Consider the following 15,420-nt stretch of genomic DNA (forward strand, 5'->3'; position numbering starts at 1 on the left):
TTACTGTTAGTAGTCACAACAGACAGTCTTAGTACATCACATATAGAACATTAATTACTGTCAGTAGTCACAACAGACAGTCTTAGTACATCACATATAGAACATTAATTACTATTAGTAGTCACAACAGACAGTCTTAGTACATCACATATAGAACATTAATTACTGTCAGTAGTCACAACAAACAGTCTTAGTACATCACATATAGAACATTAATTACTGTTAGTAGTCACAACAGACAGTCTTAGTACATCATATATAGAACATTAATTACTATTAGTAGTCACAACAGACAATGTTAGTACATCATATATAGAACATTAATTACTGTTAGTAGTCACAACAGACAGTCTTAGTACATCACATATAGAACATTAATTACTGTTAGTAGTCACAACAGACAGTCTTAGTACGTCACATATAGAACATTAATTACAATTAGTAGTCACAACAGACAGTGTTAGTACATCATCTATAGAACATTGATTACTGTTAGTAGTCAAAACAGACAGTCTTAGTGCATCACATATAGAACATTAATTACTATTAGTAGTCACAACAGACAGTCTTAGTACATCACATATAGAACAATAATTACTATTAGTAGTTACAACAGACAGTCTTAGTACATCACATATAGAACATTAATTACTGTTAGTAGTCACAACAGACAGTCTTAGTACATCACATATAGAACATTAATTACTATTAGTAGTCACAACAGACAGTCTTTGTACATCACATATAGAACATTAATTACTGTCAGTAGTCACAACAAACAGTCTTAGTACATCACATATAGAACATTAATTACTATTAGTAGTCACAACAAACAGTCTTAGTACATCACATATAGAACATTAATTACTATTAGTAGTCACAACAGACAGTCTTAGTACATCATATATACAACATTAATTACTATTAGTAGTCACAACAGACAGTCTTAGTACATCATATATAGAGCATTAATTACTGTTAGTCGTCACAACAGACAGTCTTAGTACATGTACAGAACATTAATTACTGTTAGTCGTCACAACAGACAGTCTTAGTACATGTACAGAACATTAATTACTGATAGTAGTCACAACAGACAGTGTTAGTACATCACATATAGAGCATTAATTACTGTTAGCAGTCACAACAGACAGTGTTAGTACATCACATATAGAACATTGATTACTGTTAGTCGTCACAACAGACAGTGTTAGTACATCACATATAGAGCATTGATTACTGTTAGTCGTCACAACAGACAGTGTTAGTACATCACATATAGAGCATTGATTACTGTTAGTCGTCACAACAGACAGTGTTAGTACATCACATATAGAACATTAATTACTGTTAGTAGTCACAACAGACAGTCTTAGTGCATCATATATAGAACATTAATTACTGTTAGTAGTCACAACAGACAGTGTTAGTACATCATCTATAGAACATTGATTACTGTTAGTAGTCAAAACAGACAGTCTTAGTGCATCACATATAGAACATTAATTACTATTAGTAGTCACAACAGACAGTCTTAGTACATCACATATAGAACAATAATTACTGTTAGTAGTCACAACAGACAGTGTTAGTACATCAGCTATAGAACAATAATTACTATTAGTAGTTACAACAGACAATGTTAGTACATCAGATATAGAACATTAATTACTGTTAGTAGTCACAACAGACAGTCTTAGTACATCACATATAGAACATTAATTACTGTTAGTAGTCAAAACAGACAGTCTTAGTACATCACATATAGAACATTAATTACTGTTAGTAGTCACAACAGACAGTGTTAGTACATCACATATAGAACATTAATTACTGTTAGTAGTCACAACAGACAGTGTTAGTACATCACATATAGAACATTAATTACTGTTAGTAGTCACAACAGACAGTGTTAGTACATCACATATAGAACATTAATTACTGTTAGTAGTCACAACAGACAGTGTTAGTACATCATCTATAGAACATTAATTACTGTTAGTAGTCACAACAGACAGTCTTAGTACATCATATATAGAACATTAATTACTATTAGTAGTTACAACACACAATGTTAGTACATCATATATAGAACATTAATTACTGTTAGTAGTCACAACAGACAGTCTTAGTACATCATATACAGAACATTAATTACTGTTAGTAGTCACAACAGACAATGTTATTACATCAGATATAGAACATTAATTACTGTTAGTAGTCACAACAGACAGTCTTAGTACATCACATATAGAACATTAATTACTGTTAGTAGTCACAACAGACAGTCTTAGTACATCACATATAGAGCATTAATTACTGTCAGTAGTCACAACAAACAGTCTTAGTACATCAGATATAGAACATTAATTACTGTTAGTAGTCACAACAAACAGTCTTAGTACATCACATATAGAACATTAATTACTATTAGTAGTCACAACAGACAGTCTTAGTACATCATATATACAACATTAATTACTATTAGTAGTCACAACAGACAGTCTTAGTACATCATATATAGAGCATTAATTACTGTTAGTCGTCACAACAGACAGTCTTAGTACATGTACAGAACATTAATTACTGTTAGTCGTCACAACAGACAGTCTTAGTACATGTACAGAACATTAATTACTGTTAGTAGTCACAACAGACAGTCTTAGTACATCACATATAGAACATTAATTACTGTTAGTAGTCAAAACAGACAGTCTTAGTACATCATATATAGAACATTAATTACTGTTAGTAGTCAAAACAGACAGTCTTAGTACATCATATATAGAACATTAATTACTGTTAGTAGTCACAACAGACAGTGTTAGTACATCACATATAGAACATTAATTACTGTTAGTAGTCACAACAGACAGTGTTAGTACATCACATATAGAACATTAATTACTGTTAGTAGTCACAACAGACAGTGTTAGTACATCATCTATAGAACATTAATTACTGTTAGTAGTCACAACAGACAGTGTTAGTACATCATCTATAGAACATTGATTACTGTTAGTCGTCACAACAGACAGTCTTAGTACATCACATATAGAACATTAATTACTGTTAGTCGTCACAACAGACAGTCTTAGTACATCACATATAGAACATTAATTACTGTTAGTAGTCACAACAGACAGTCTTAGTACATACATAGAACATTAATTACTGTTAGTATATGTTAGAACATATAAAACATTATTACTGTTAGTAGTCACAACAGACAGTCTTAGTACATCACATATAGAACATTAATTACTGTTAGTAGTCACAACAGACAGTCTTAGTACATCACATATAGAACATTAATTACTGTTAGTAGTCACAACAGACAGTGTTAGTACATCATATATAGAACATTAATTACTGTTAGTAGTCACAACAGACAGTCTTAGTACATCACATATAGAACATTAATTACTGTTAGTAGTCACAACAGACAGTCTTAGTACATCATATATAGAACATTAATTACTGTTAGTAGTCACAACAGACAGTGTTAGTACATCACATATAGAACATTAATTACTGTTAGTAGTCACAACAGACAGTGTCAGTACATCATCTATAGAACATTAATTACTGTTAGTAGTCACAACAGACAGTCTTAGTACATCACATATAGAGCATTGATTACTGTTAGTCGTCACAACAGACAGTGTTAGTACATCATATAGAACATTAATTACTGTTAGTAGTCACAACAGACAGTCTTAGTACATCATATATAGAACATTAATTACTATTAGTAGTCACAACAGACAGTGTTAGTACATCATATATAGAACATTAATTACTGTTAGTAGTCACAACAGACAGTCTTAGTACATCATATACAGAACATTAATTACTGTTAGTAGTCACAACAGACAATGTTATTACATCATATATAGAACATTAATTACTGTTAGTAGTCACAACAGACAGTCTTAGTACATCACATATAGAACATTAATTACTGTTAGTAGTCACAACAGACAGTCTTAGTACATCACATATAGAACATTAATTACTGTTAGTAGTCACAACAGACAGTGTTAGTACATCATATATAGAACATTAATTACTGTTAGTAGTCACAACAGACAGTGTTAGTACATCACATATAGAACATTAATTACTGTTAGTAGTCACAACAGACAGTGTTAGTACATCACATATAGAACATTAATTACTGTTAGTAGTCACAACAGACAGTGTTAGTACATCATCTATAGAACATTAATTACTGTTAGTAGTCACAACAGACAGTCTTAGTACATCATATATAGAACATTAATTACTATTAGTAGTTACAACACACAATGTTAGTACATCATATATAGAACATTAATTACTGTTAGTAGTCACAACAGACAGTCTTAGTACATCATATACAGAACATTAATTACTGTTAGTAGTCACAACAGACAATGTTATTACATCATATATAGAACATTAATTACTGTTAGTAGTCACAACAGACAGTCTTAGTACATCACATATAGAACATTAATTACTGTTAGTAGTCACAACAGACAGTCTTAGTACATCACATATAGAGCATTAATTACTGTCAGTAGTCACAACAAACAGTCTTAGTACATCATATATAGAGCATTAATTACTGTTAGTAGTCACAACAGACACAGTCTTACAGTACATCACAACAGACAGTCTTATATAGAACATTAATTACTGATAGTAGTCACAACAGACAGTCTCACAACAGACAGTGTTAGTACATAGAACATTGATTACTGTTAGTCGTCACAACAGACAGTGTTAGTACATCACATATAGAGCATTGATTACTGTTAGTCGTCACAACAGACAGTGTTAGTACATCACATATAGAGCATTGATTACTGTTAGTCGTCACAACAGACAGTGTTAGTACATCACATATAGAACATTAATTACTGTTAGTAGTCACAACAGACAGTCTTAGTGCATCAGATATAGAACATTAATTACTGTTAGTTAGTAGTCAACAACTTTTAGTACATCACATATAGTACTGTTTAGTAGTCACATCACATATAGAACATTAATTACTGTTAGTAGTCACAACAGACAGTCTTAGTACATCACATATAGAACATTAATTACTGTTAGTAGTCACAACAGACAGTCTTAGTACATCACATATAGAACATTAATTACTGTTAGTAGTCACAACAGACAGTCTTAGTACATCACATATAGAACATTAATTACTGTTAGTAGTCACAACAGACAGTCTTAGTACATCACATATAGAACATTAATTACTGTTAGTAGTCACAACAGACAGTCTTAGTACATCACATATAGAACATTAATTACTGTTAGTAGTCACAACAGACAGTCTTAGTACATCACATATAGAACATTAATTACTGTTAGTAGTCACAACAGACAGTGTTAGTACATCACATATAGAACATTAATTACTGTTAGTAGTCACAACAGTTAGTACATCACAGTCTTAGTACATCATCATATAGAACATTAATTACTGTTAGTAGTCACAACAGACAGTCTTAGTACATCACATATAGAACATTAATTACTATTAGTAGTCACAACAGACAGTCTTAGTACATCATCATATAGAACATTAATTACTGTTAGTAGTCACAACAGACAGTCTTAGTACATCACATATAGAACATTAATTACTGTTAGTAGTCACAACAGACAGTCTTAGTACATCACATATAGAACATTAATTACTGTTAGTAGTCAACAACAGACAGTGTTAGTACATCACATATAGAACATTAATTACTGTTAGTAGTCACAACAGACAGTGTTAGTACATCACATATAGAACATTAATTACTGTTAGTAGTCACAACAGACAGTGTTAGTACATCACATATAGAACATTACATTACTGTTAGTAGTCACAACAGACAGTCTTAGTACATCTGTTAGTAGTCACAACAGACATATAGAACATTAATTACTGTTAGTAGTCACAACAGACAGTCTTAGTACATCATATATAGAACATTAATTACTGTTAGTAGTCACAACAGACAGTCTTAGTACATCATATATAGAACATTAATTACTGTTAGTAGTCACAACAGACAGTCTTAGTACATCATCATATATAGAACATTAATTACTATTAGTAGTCACAACAGACAGTCTTAGTACATCACATATAGAACATTAATTACTGTTAGTAGTCACAACAGACAGTCTTAGTACATCACATATAGAACATTAATTACTGTCAGTAGTCACAACAGACAGTCTTAGTACATCACATATAGAACATTAATTACTATCAGCAGTCACAACAGACAGTCTTAGTACATCACATATAGAACAATAATTACTGTTAGTAGTCACAACAGACAGTGTTAGTACATCAGCTATAGAACAATAATTACTATTAGTAGTTACAACAGACAGTCTTAGTACATCATATATACAACATTAATTACTATTAGTAGTCACAACAGACAGTGTTAGTACATCATATATAGAACATTAATTACTGTTAGTAGTCACAACAGACAGTGTTAGTACATCATATATAGAACATTAATTACTGTTAGTAGTCACAACAGACAGTCTTAGTACATCACATATAGAACATTAATTACTGTTAGTAGTCACAACAGACAGTCTTAGTACATCACATATAGAACATTAATTACTATTAGTAGTCACAACAGACAGTCTTAGTACATCATATATAGAACATTAATTACTATTAGTAGTCACAACAGACAGTCTTAGTACATCATATATAGAACATTAATTACTGTTAGTAGTCACAACAGACAGTCTTAGTACATCACATATAGAACATTAATTACTGTTAGTAGTCACAACAGACAGTCTTAGTACATCACATATAGAACATTAATTACTGTTAGTAGTCACAACAGACAGTCTTAGTACATCACATATAGAACATTAATTACTATTAGTAGTTACAACAGACAATGTTAGTATATCACATATAGAACATTAATTACTGTTAGTAGTCACAACAGACAGTCTTAGTACATCACATATAGAACATTAATTACTGTTAGTAGTCACAACAGACAGTCTTAGTACATCATATATAGAACATTAATTACTGTTAGTAGTCACAACAGACAGTGTTAGTACATCACATATAGAACATTAATTACTGTTAGTAGTCACAACAGACAGTGTTAGTACATCATCTATAGAACATTAATTACTGTTAGTAGTCACAACAGACAGTCTTAGTACATCACATATAGAACATTAATTACTGTTAGTAGTCACAACAGACAGTGTTAGTACATCATCATATAGAACATTAATTACTGTTAGTAGTCACAACAGACAGTCTTAGTACATCATATATAGAACATTAATTACTATTAGTAGTTCACAACAGACAACAGAACAATGTTAGTACATCATATATAGAACATTAATTACTGTTAGTAGTCACAACAGACAGTATTAGTACATCATATACAGAACATTAATTACTGTTAGTAGTCACAACAGACAATGTTAGTACATCATATATAGAACATTAATTACTGTTAGTAGTCACAACAGACAGTCTTAGTACATCACATATAGAACATTAATTACTGTTAGTAGTCACAACAGACAGTCTTAGTACATCACATATAGAACATTAATTACTATTAGTAGTTACAACAGACAATGTTAGTACATCATATATAGAACATTAATTACTGTTAGTAGTCACAACAGACAATGTTAGTACATCATATATAGAACATTAATTACTGTTAGTAGTCACAACAGACAGTCTTAGTACATCACATATAGAACATTAATTACTGTTAGTAGTCACAACAGACAGTGTTAGTACATCATCTATAGAACATTAATTACTGTTAGTAGTCAAAACAGACAGTCTAAGTGCATCACATATAAAACATTAATTACTATTAGTAATCACAACAGACAGTCTTAGTACATCACATATAGAACATTAATTACTGTTAGTAGTCACAACAGACAGTGTTAGTACATCATCTATAGAACATTGATTACTGTTAGTAGTCAAAACAGACAGTCTTAGTGCATCACATATAGAACATTAATTACTATTAGTAGTCACAACAGACAGTCTTAGTACATCGTATATAAAACATTAATTACTGTTAATACTCACAACAGACAGTCTTAGTGCATCACATATAGAACATTAATTACTATCAGTAGTCACAACAGACAATGTTAGTACATCATATTTAAAACCCTATTACTGTTAGTAGTCACAACAGTCTTTGTACATCATATACAGAACATTAATTACTGTTAGTAGTTTCAAGAGATAATTTTTCGATCCCATGTGAAAATATCGTAAATACTTCTGGTAACGACAGATATATAGGATGAGAAAAGTCTACCTTTCAAAAGTGTTTAAGTTATAGCATCTCTGTAACTTCTAACATCAGATTAACTCTATTTATTGCTTCTATTCCAGTTCTAGTCTCCTCTGTTTCATTTCTTAGTATTATAAATTACTGCTTCTCATCAGTAACACAAGTACAAAAACTGTAAGTAATAGAAAATCTTTTCAGTTATCATAAGTTGGCTCATGTGTCATAGAAGAAACACAAACAGGTAGTTGAATTTTCTGTTTATACTTCCTCTCCTGATAAACTTACCAAATATTTTATTGCTTTGAGGTTAAAGCCTTTTGTGTTCTCTAAGTGATCAACCAACCTTCCAGGAGTTGCTGAAAATATAACAGAAAAATAAATTAGAAATATGCTTTCAATGTGTACAGCTTTAAACTGAAGTAGTGACTTTATAATAAATAAACTTAATATTCAAAGAATTCTTTTATAACCTTCTATTTCAGTTTTTTCTTGATATCTAAATTTTTGTTGTCTTCTAAAACCTGTAGTGATTACTGGAGAGATTTACACATTTTGATCAAAACTTTAGAAACAATTATCTTTATTCTGCACATAAATAATTTTTTTTTATTTTGACCAAAGTTTCACCTTTGTGGTTTCCTCAGGGTTAATATACACAATTATTTGATATTAGAATAGTTGTCTTTTATAGTGTTTTTATTAGTTTATACCACCATTGAGGAATCTGCAAGGTGAAATTTGGTCATAATGATGATATGTATCTGGAGTGTACAGATCTTTTGTTTTCTGAACAAAATGTAAACCCAAATTAGTTGAACAAATTATAAGACTGAAGTATTTATGAAATGAATAGTTGGTAATATTTTGTTGAAACTTCTCTACTACTTACCAATTATAATATGTGGCTTCTTAGCTAACATTAAGGACTGGGTCATCATATCAATACCTCCAACAATAACAGCTGAAAAGTATAAAATTTTGAATATAATAATATAAATTATCTAGCCTTCATTTTCAGGCAATGGACCACAATGCAACAAAATATAGGTAGGTTTAAACAATGGGCCACAATATATCTACATATTTAAAACAATGAACCACAGTATATTTACACATATGAAAATTTAGGAACAAGTATATTCAAGACATCCTGTCTTCTCATGCCAGTGACATGTTTGTTTCAGGTTAGCACAAAGCTACATGATGGACAGTCTTCAATGTGCTCATGACAGGTATCATAAACTGACTTTTACCATTATAAGACTCCAGACATATTGGTATCTGAAGATGTGTATCCTAGAACTTGAAAGAAACAAAGTAATAAGGCTCTAACTGTTATCTTTCAATAGAAGTAGTCATTTTAGTTAATCAGGCACCAACTTCAAGAGTACAAAACCAACTGAAACCAACTGCTTCTATCCACACTTCAAAAGTCATGTAGCACTTCATGAAATGAACTGCTGCTACCCACAGAGTTCAAAGTCATGTAGTCATTTCATGAAACCAACTACTACTACCCACAGTTCAGAGTCAGGTAGTCATTTCATGAAACCAACTACTACTACCCACAGTTCAGTGTCAAGTAGTCATTTCATGAAACCAACTATTACTACCCACTGTTCAGAGTCATGTAGTCATTTCATGAAACCAACTACTACTACCCACAGTTCAGAGTCATGTAGTCATTTCATGAAACCAACTACTACTACCCACAGTTCAGAGTCAGGTAGTCATTTCATGAAACCAACTACTACTATCCACTGTTCAGAGTCAGGTTGTCATTTCATGAAACCAACTACTACTATCCACAGTTCAGAGTCAGGTTGTCATTTCATGAAACCAACTACTACTATCCACAGTTCAGAGTCAGGTAGTCATTTCATGAAACCAACTACTACTACCCACAGTTCAGAGTCAGGTAGTCATTTCATGAAACCAAATACTACTACCCACAGTTCAGAGTCAGGTAGTCATTTCATGAAACCAACTACTACTATCCACAGTTCAGAGTCAGGTAGTCATTTCATGAAACCAACTACTACTATCCACAGTTCAGAGTCAGGTAGTCATTTCATGAAACCAACTACTACTATCCACAGTTCAGAGTCAGGTAGTCATTTCATGAAACCAACTACTACTATCCACAGTTCAGAGTCAGGTAGTCATTTCATGAAACCAACTACTACTACCCACAGTTCAGAATCAGGTAGTCATTTCATGAAACCAACTACTACTATCCACAGTTCAGAGTCAGGTAGTCATTTCATGAAACCAACTACTACTATCCACAGTTCAGAGTCAGGTAGTCATTTCATGAAACCAACTACTACTATCCACAGTTCAGAGGCAGGTAGTCATTTCATGAAACCAACTACTACTACCCACAGTTCAGAGGCAGGTAGTCATTTCATGAAACCAACTACTACTATCCACAGTTCAGAGGCAGGTAGTCATTTCATGAAACCAACTACTACTATCCACAGTTCAGAGTCAGGTAGTCATTTCATGAAACCAACTACTACTATCCACAGTTCAGAGGCAGGTAGTCATTTCATGAAACCAACTACTACTATCCACAGTTCAGAGTCAGGTAGTCATTTCATGAAACCAACTACTACTATCCACAGTTCAGAGTCAGGTAGTCATTTCATGAAACCAACTACTACTATCCACAGTTCAGAGTCAGGTAGTCATTTCATGAAACCAACTACTACTATCCACAGTTCAGAGTCAGGTAGTCATTTCATGAAACCAACTACTACTATCCACAGTTCAGAGTCAGGTAGTCATTTCATGAAACCAACTACTACTATCCACAGTTCAGAGTCAGGTAGTCATTTCATGAAACCAACTACTAATATCCACTGTTCAGAGTCATGTAGTCATTTCATGAAACCAACTACTACTATCCACAGTTCAGAGGCAGGTAGTCATTTCATGAAACCAACTACTACTGCCCACAGTTCAGAGTCAGGTAGTCATTTCATGAAACCAACTACTAATATCCACTGTTCAGAGTCAGGTAGTCATTTCATGAAACCAACTACTACTACCCACAGTTCAGAGTCATGTAGTCATTTCATGAAACCAACTACTACTATCCACAGTTCAGAGGCAGGTAGTCATTTCATGAAACCAACTACTACTACCCACAGTTCAGAGTCAGGTAGTCATTTCATGAAACCAACTACTACTACCCACAGTTCAGAGTCAAGTAGTCATTTCATGAAATTGCTTCTAGTGTTCAAAACTTTGTGTCTGGAAAATCAATATTTTTTTATTGATAACTAATGCAAGGATACATATATGAACAATATATGATACATATATGGACAATATCAGAGATAATAAAACATATACAGTTTGAAGTCCAGAAGAAACACAAAAAAATGTTTTATACCACACACTTATCTTTACAAACTCATAACTGTATCTCACACTTCTCTTGTATTTCTCACAGTTACACTAAATGCTAATTAGCTCAGTACAATATGTTTATGATTTGTAAACAATTAAAATGTGATGCTACTTACACAAATGATGCACACCATGTAATCTATAAAATCACATTATGAGCATTGAAGAACATGAACTAATAAAACATTCACAACATGAGGTAGTAATCTGTAAAAACATATTCTCAACAAGGACCAGCAAAAAACATTCCAAAAAATAACACTATTTCATACAGTTGTCAGGTAAAACTAACCATTCCAGATGCCACATTTCTGATCACCAGTTGACATTTCATGTAATCCACAAGATGGGTGAGAAAGGTTTATGTTTTAAAATACAGCTACTCAAGCACCTTATTTGATAATGTAATTTAAAAGTACTTTAAAAACTTAATTAGATTTACAAAATTTTGGGATCAGAACTAAGCTAATCCTTGGCTGGAAAATACTGAGAACCTGTCATGTAAATAATGTTATTACTGTCAGTTCAATGACGTCAATGTACTAATACATTAATCATTGATGTCGAGAAAACCCACTTGTAGAGAAATATATATGTAAAAACAGCTCATTTGGGTTGAGATTTTTTTTTTTAACGTAGAGGAGCGAACAACGTTTCGATGTTCTTCGGTCATCGTCAGGTTCACAAAGAAAGAGGTAACTGACCGGAAGCTGACCACATGTTTGAAAGGGGTTGTGTAACTGAGTGTCGGAATGTAGAGGGCGGTGTTAGATGTTTGAATATATAATTTTATATTATTTATTTTATTATTTTTAATATAGGTATAAAGGTGTTCCTTTGTATTGGTTTATTTTGAGTAAGTTGTTGTATAAGTAAGGCTTCTTTAATTTGTGTTTGTTTATGTTTGTTTCTTTATTTAATATTTGAGTGTTTTCTATGGTTATGTTGTGTCTATTAGACTTGCAGTGTTCAAAAACGTGTGAAGATGGCATTTTATGTTCTTTGAATCTGGTTTCCATTTTTCTACTTGTTTCTCCAATATAGAAGTTGTGGCAGTTATCACATTGTATTTTATAAATAATGTTGGTGTGGTGTTTTTCAGTGTAGTTTTTACATAGTATAGACCTCAGTTTTGTGTCTGGTTTTTGAATAAATTTGGTATTAACTGGAATATCATATTTTGTTGCTAGTTTTTGCCAATTGTTGGTTATTTTCAGCTGTTGTCGGGAATAGATCGTATGCAGCAGTATATGGTTTCGAGATTTTTTGATTCGTGAGATATATTTACTTTTGTTGGTTGATTTTGCTTTCTCTCTAGGTGTGTGCGTATAATGTTTTCTACGGTTTGTGGAGGAATCTTATTGATGTTGATGAAGTATTGTTTTATTTTGTCTAATTCATCGTTAATTTTATCTGGTGAGCATAGTTTTATGGCTGTGTTTATTTGGTTTCTTAGTATGTTGAGTTTTTGTTTTGTTTCATGTGCTGAGTCCCAAGAAATGTATAGTCCAGTATGGGTGATTTTTTGGTGGATTTCTGTTTTGAATTGTGTGTCGGTTATTGTAATTTTGAAGTTAAGAAATGATATTTGATTGCTTTCTTCCTGTTCACATGTGAAGTTAATGTTGGGATGTATAGAGTTAATGTGATTGAAAACATTAAGTATGTGTTCTGTAGATTTGAATCCCGCAACCGTGTCATCTACATATCTGTACCAGTATAGTGGTGGATGTAATGCTGTGTTAATTGCTTGTGTTTCAACTTGTGTCATAAAAATATTGGCTAGAACTGGTGATAATGGGTTGCCCATGCTTAGGCATTTGTTTGTATATAGTTGCGGTTGTTGAACATGACGTTTGTCTTCATCATGGTGAATTATATGAGGGTTGCTAATTGGTTGCTGGGAATGTCTATAGATGGGTTAGGGTCTCGGATATAGAGTTCTAAGACTATCTTGCAGGCTTCAGTGGTTGAAACTTCTGTAAAGAGGGATATAACATTGAAACTGGCCATTAAGGCTTTATGATTAAGTTGATTAAGATTAGACCTGAAATTAAAAGAGTCTTTGATGAATGAGCTGGCTGTTGTTACATATTTGGAGAATGCCCATGCTATGGATTTACCAAGATTGTAATTAAACGATTCATATGTGGACATTATTGGTCATAATGGACAATCTGGTTTATGAGGTTTGGAGATGCCGTATATTTGTGGTGTGCGCGAGTTGGTTTTCACGTAGGTAGGAATAAAGTGTTTGTGAAATTGTGTTGGCTTCTTTCATTTTTAGTAGTATTTTGTTTAGTTGCGTTTCGTGTGTCTTTGTTAGATTTCGACATTCTTCGGTTATGTCAGGTTCACAAAGAAAGACCAGAAGCTGATCACATGTTTGAAAGGGGTTGTGTGGGTGTGGGAATGTAGAGGGCAGTGTTAGATGTTTGAATATATAATATTATATAATATAATATATAATACTAATACATTGTATAAAGAATTGATTGATTTAGTGTTTCATGGCACAAAGCAGTTAGGCTATCTGCACCAAACATCCAGTAAAAAGTTAAAAATAAATTAAATGTAGTAAAATACATAAAATGAAATGAAGGTAAAACAAAACATCATTGAAAAACAGAAAAAGCATAAAACCAATGTTGACATCTAGTCTACAATGTTAAGAGAGAAAGCAGAGTATGAGAAGTTGTAAAGGACTTTCTCTGGCATAATGGTAATGATCATAACCTGCTAGGAACACTAACAGGTGAGTACAAGAACCACCGTTAGTCACCTGAAGTTCGTCTTTCCAGTCCTGGTTCCTGGTTATTTGTCATTATGGCCAGTACCAAAAGGTCAAATAATAAAAGTGTTAAAAGACATGCAGCAAAATTGTAATAACAACTCGCCAGGATGACTAACAGGTAGTTCAAACGAATAGTTCAAACAGCAGCACTAGTCACCTGAAGTTGGCCTTTCCAGTCCTGGTGTCGAGTTATTTAATGTTCTGGCCATTTTACAATGTCAAATTGAACTAGAGAGAATGAAACTGTGAAAAGGGAACCACAATTAAAAAGGTGTAATGAATAAATATGCAACACTTAAATGAGATTAAAAAGGTTAATGGCCATTAAAAAACTAAAAACTTTATCAAGGTGGACGGCGTCACCATCACCAATAACACTGTCCAATGTTACAGACAAACCCTGGGACAGAACATGTTTAAATAGTGCCGTCGTTGAGAGTTGTAATGATGGTAAGAAAGTAAAATGTGGCTTACAGTGATTTGAGTGTTACACAAACTTTACACTGGTGTAACAGTTCCAGATAAAAGAAAACAATGAGTTAAAAAACTGTGACCAATGCGCAGTCTAGTTAGAACAACTTCCTCCTTCTGAACCTTACAGAAGCTAGACGGCCAAAGCCCAATATAGAGTTTAATTTGGAAAAGCTTGTTGTCATGCTCTTCACTCCAAGTGGACTGCCAGCTGGCACAGAGCCAAGCCTTGAATACAGGACCACAGTCCATGTATGAACCAGGCACAGCAGTGATAGTGCCAGAGCAGATAGATTTAGCTGCAGTGTCAGTGAGTTCATTCCCGCAAATACCAACATGGCCTGGTATCCAGAAAAACTGGATAAAAGTAGATGTTAATGAGAAATGGGCCAGTCAGTT

At 32.7% G+C, this 15,420-nt stretch overlaps 1 protein-coding gene across 2 annotated transcripts in view; it reads right to left on the reverse strand.

The window, feature by feature from the left end:
* The window catches only part of pths (probable ATP-dependent RNA helicase DDX47), a 46,761-nt gene that overhangs the window by 20,172 nt on the left and 11,169 nt on the right, over positions 1–15,420 (reverse strand). For both annotated transcript variants that reach the window (XM_076452947.1, XM_076452946.1), the window contains 2 exons: positions 9,229–9,300; positions 8,625–8,695 (listed from right to left, as the gene is read on the reverse strand). In XM_076452947.1, the coding sequence (XP_076309062.1) occupies positions 8,625–8,695; positions 9,229–9,300 (143 nt within the window). The remainder of the gene's footprint in view (positions 1–8,624; positions 8,696–9,228; positions 9,301–15,420) is intronic.

The sequence above is a fragment of the Tachypleus tridentatus genome, chromosome 9 (genome assembly GCF_004210375.1).
Source record: "Tachypleus tridentatus isolate NWPU-2018 chromosome 9, ASM421037v1, whole genome shotgun sequence".
NCBI classification, from domain to species: Eukaryota; Metazoa; Arthropoda; class Merostomata; order Xiphosura; family Limulidae; genus Tachypleus; species Tachypleus tridentatus.